The sequence below is a fragment of the Poecilia latipinna genome, unplaced genomic scaffold, assembly GCF_001443285.1.
Source record: "Poecilia latipinna isolate Pla-1442-1.1 unplaced genomic scaffold, P_latipinna-1.0 Scaffold2863, whole genome shotgun sequence".
Taxonomy (NCBI): domain Eukaryota; kingdom Metazoa; phylum Chordata; class Actinopteri; order Cyprinodontiformes; family Poeciliidae; genus Poecilia; species Poecilia latipinna.
The window spans coordinates 76,153-79,242 of NW_015115479.1; the positions used below are offsets into that span (position 1 = coordinate 76,153).

A 3,090-nucleotide genomic window follows, 5' to 3' on the forward strand; every position below is an offset into this window, starting at 1 on the left:
GTTATGTTATGAAATAAGTTAATTTGCTGCCATTTTAGTAAATAAACCTTAATATCTGACTATTTAACCTCCATAGCCACCTGGCTGCAGACTATTTTAAAAATTGAAACAGTTCAGTTAACCCCTCTAAGTTTAGTTTTTATGTTATCACCTCAGAAAGATCTAGATTTGTAAGGTTGAAAAATAAACTATTTGTCATTAGATTTTGATATTCAACAAGATCTTGAGAAACATCCATGCATATAAGTTTAGTCAATTACTGTAATAGTGTCTTCATATGTCTCCCTAAAGAAATTCTGGCAGAGGTCTACTGAACGTCTAGGACCCTAAAAATGCTTGAATTGTAACACAGACCATAGCTCTAAATCTTTACCATTTGTTTATTGAGAATGACAATGCTATAAAATTTCATTTAATGGTTTCAGCAAAGATAAATTAAGAGATTAAATTGTACATTTAGGATTTAATTAGGAAGTTTACTTTGTAAAAGTGCAAAAAATTATATTGTTAGTTTGATTGTTGCGTTAGCATGGCTACAATTTGATGCTGTCATCTTTTGTGTTTGAGCTAGGTTTGTTCACAAATAGCCAATAATCAGAGATTGATTTTAAACTTGGCCAATTAATCTGGGGCCCCACTCAAGGCTTCACTTAATCTATATTTATACACTGCTAGTCGTACTGATGTTCTTAGTGAGAAGGGGTGGTTAAATCAGATTCTGAATAAGGTCACATATTGCCTTGGGCCAGCCCTGCATGAACAGCTGGAGTCGCTCAGCTGCACGTCTCTGCTGGGTGCGAGAGACCAACAGGGAGATTTTGTTAATCAGGCACTAGCAGGGACAGACCTTCAGGTTTTGAGGTGCGTCACAGTGACAGATGTGGTACAGTTTCTTTATATCAGGATATTTGATTCTGTTCCACAGCAGTGGGACTGACTCAATTTGCCTGTAGAGAAACCAAACACTGAATCCAGCACTGGGGCAGCCTGATATAATTTAAGTCAGAAGTTCCTCTACAGCCGAACCATTTCTTTTTTTGGGAGTGAGGAGGTTTTTTTTTTTTGCTATTACGAGGACAATTAAAAAAACAAATAAAAATGATCTTTTTAACTTCAACATCAGACCTACGTTTTTATTCACAAACAAGTATATGTTAGAAAAAAAATATATTGCCCATAATCTGATAGTTAGAGGGTGCAGTTTTACACCCTTCCTGTCTTAACAACATGGAGGCAGAGGCACTGAGAATCCGTTCAGTCATTATTAGACCAAAAGCAGCCAGACTAATTTATTATTGCTAAATTGCTTTTGTTAGCTAAATACTATTGTTGAGGCCAGTTTGTGCCCCTCTATAATTCTAAAATAAAAAAAACAACTCAAAAAAGGGCACTTGGGACATCAAGGATAATAGGGGCAGAGGCTCAAGCCCCCTCAGCTCCCCTGGCCCCTGCATGTGCCTGCTAAACGGTACTCACTACCTTGTAAAAGTTGGACATAGTTTATCATATTCAGCTTGTCCAGCAGACTCACATCAATGTTGACAGGCTCAATGGTGTTAATATGGACATTGGGGGCAGAGGACGAACGATCTCGCTGGCCAAACTGGTTGCGGTGGTCTTCCTCACTGGTCCGAAAACTATTTGGAATGGGGATGGACTTGGATGGGGACACTGTAGTGTGGTATATAGAGCTGAAGAAATGATGAGTAGGAAACAGGTCAGCAGACAGGCATTAGGACAACATCTGAAATTCTGACATTGCTCAAAATTAAAGGGCGCTCTCATCAGGCAGGATATGTTCACTGAAACAGCACATGTGGATTAAATACAGGTCGTTGCTGCCTTTCTATACCCAACAAAGCTGTTTGGAGGAAATTCCACAATTATATTTAGCAGATTGCAATAGAATATCATGACACCAACATTCAAATATTTACACTGTAAGTTACAGACTGTATGGGATCTAGAAGCAGCTGGTTGGAACAAACATTCAGTATCTCTGTTATGATTGGACTGATTTTGGGAGCACTTCTAAATATCAGTGTGAGCTGAAGAAGTGCATACCCGGTGGAGTCCGATGGGGGGAGAGATGGACAGAGCTCAGACACGGGTGTGGTTCCCTCTGAGGAGACCTCCTCCTGGCTGAATGGATGATGCTCGAAGAACTTTGATACAAGCAGTAAGCTGCACAACACAAAAATAAAGACAAAATCATTTCTAAAGTTGGTTTAGAAAATCTGAAGGTAAGTGAGCTAAAAAGCAGAGCCATAATGTTGTTCAGATTGACATTTAACATTTACTTTGGAGAACTAGCAGGAAACAGGGAGCATGTAGACCCACACGGTTTGTAAATATAAGACCACAGCACCACCATGTGGTGGTCAACATGATGGAAGTTTTACAATGTTAACTCAAACACTGGGGTTAATATTGTGTCATAAAACACAGATGTTTATGTGTAAAAAGATAACCATGAGAAAAATATATTTATTATTAAATCCACTTACAGCCATGGTAAAACGAAAGTACACCCTCTTTAGGTTTTGTGCATTAAGACATAAAATGAATATGGTTTTTACCATTTACAGATTACATGTACAGTGGCGTGAAAAAGTATTTGCCCCTTTCTCATTTCCTAAACGTCTACATGTTTATCACACTTCAGTGTTTCAGAACATCAAACTAATTCAAATATTAGTCAGACAACGACAACACAAATAAACACATATTGCAGTTTTAAATGAAGGTTTTGAAAAAAAATATTCAAAACCCAAACACCGGAGACTAGCAATATTAAAGTAATTTGTTTACGGTAAGATCATCGTCAGCTCTCAATGAGATATGTCGAGAAGGATGGAATAAAGGCAGCGGAATAGGGTTTTCCTAAAATGCAAATTTCTATAAAAAAAAAATAAAAAAAAAAGAATTAATGTGAAGAACAGATAAAATTATTTCTTCCTAGTTTGGTCACAATTAAATGGAAAATGGAGATGTAGCTGCATTTATCAAAGCAGATGATAAACTAAGTCTTCAAAAATTTAAAATGCGGGTGGAACAAGAGGCAGTGTGAGATACAGAGATGCTGTGCTA

General features: G+C 37.5%; 1 protein-coding gene across 2 annotated transcripts in view; it reads right to left on the bottom strand.

Annotated features, from left to right (window-relative positions):
• braf (B-Raf proto-oncogene, serine/threonine kinase) overlaps window positions 1-3,090 on the bottom strand; it is a 46,575-nt gene that overhangs the window by 26,405 nt on the left and 17,080 nt on the right. For both annotated transcript variants that reach the window (XM_015021798.1, XM_015021797.1), the window contains exons 6-7: window positions 2,065-2,184; window positions 1,532-1,691 (exon numbers count right to left, since the gene is read on the bottom strand). In XM_015021798.1, the coding sequence (XP_014877284.1) occupies window positions 1,532-1,691; window positions 2,065-2,184 (280 nt within the window). The remainder of the gene's footprint in view (window positions 1-1,531; window positions 1,692-2,064; window positions 2,185-3,090) is intronic.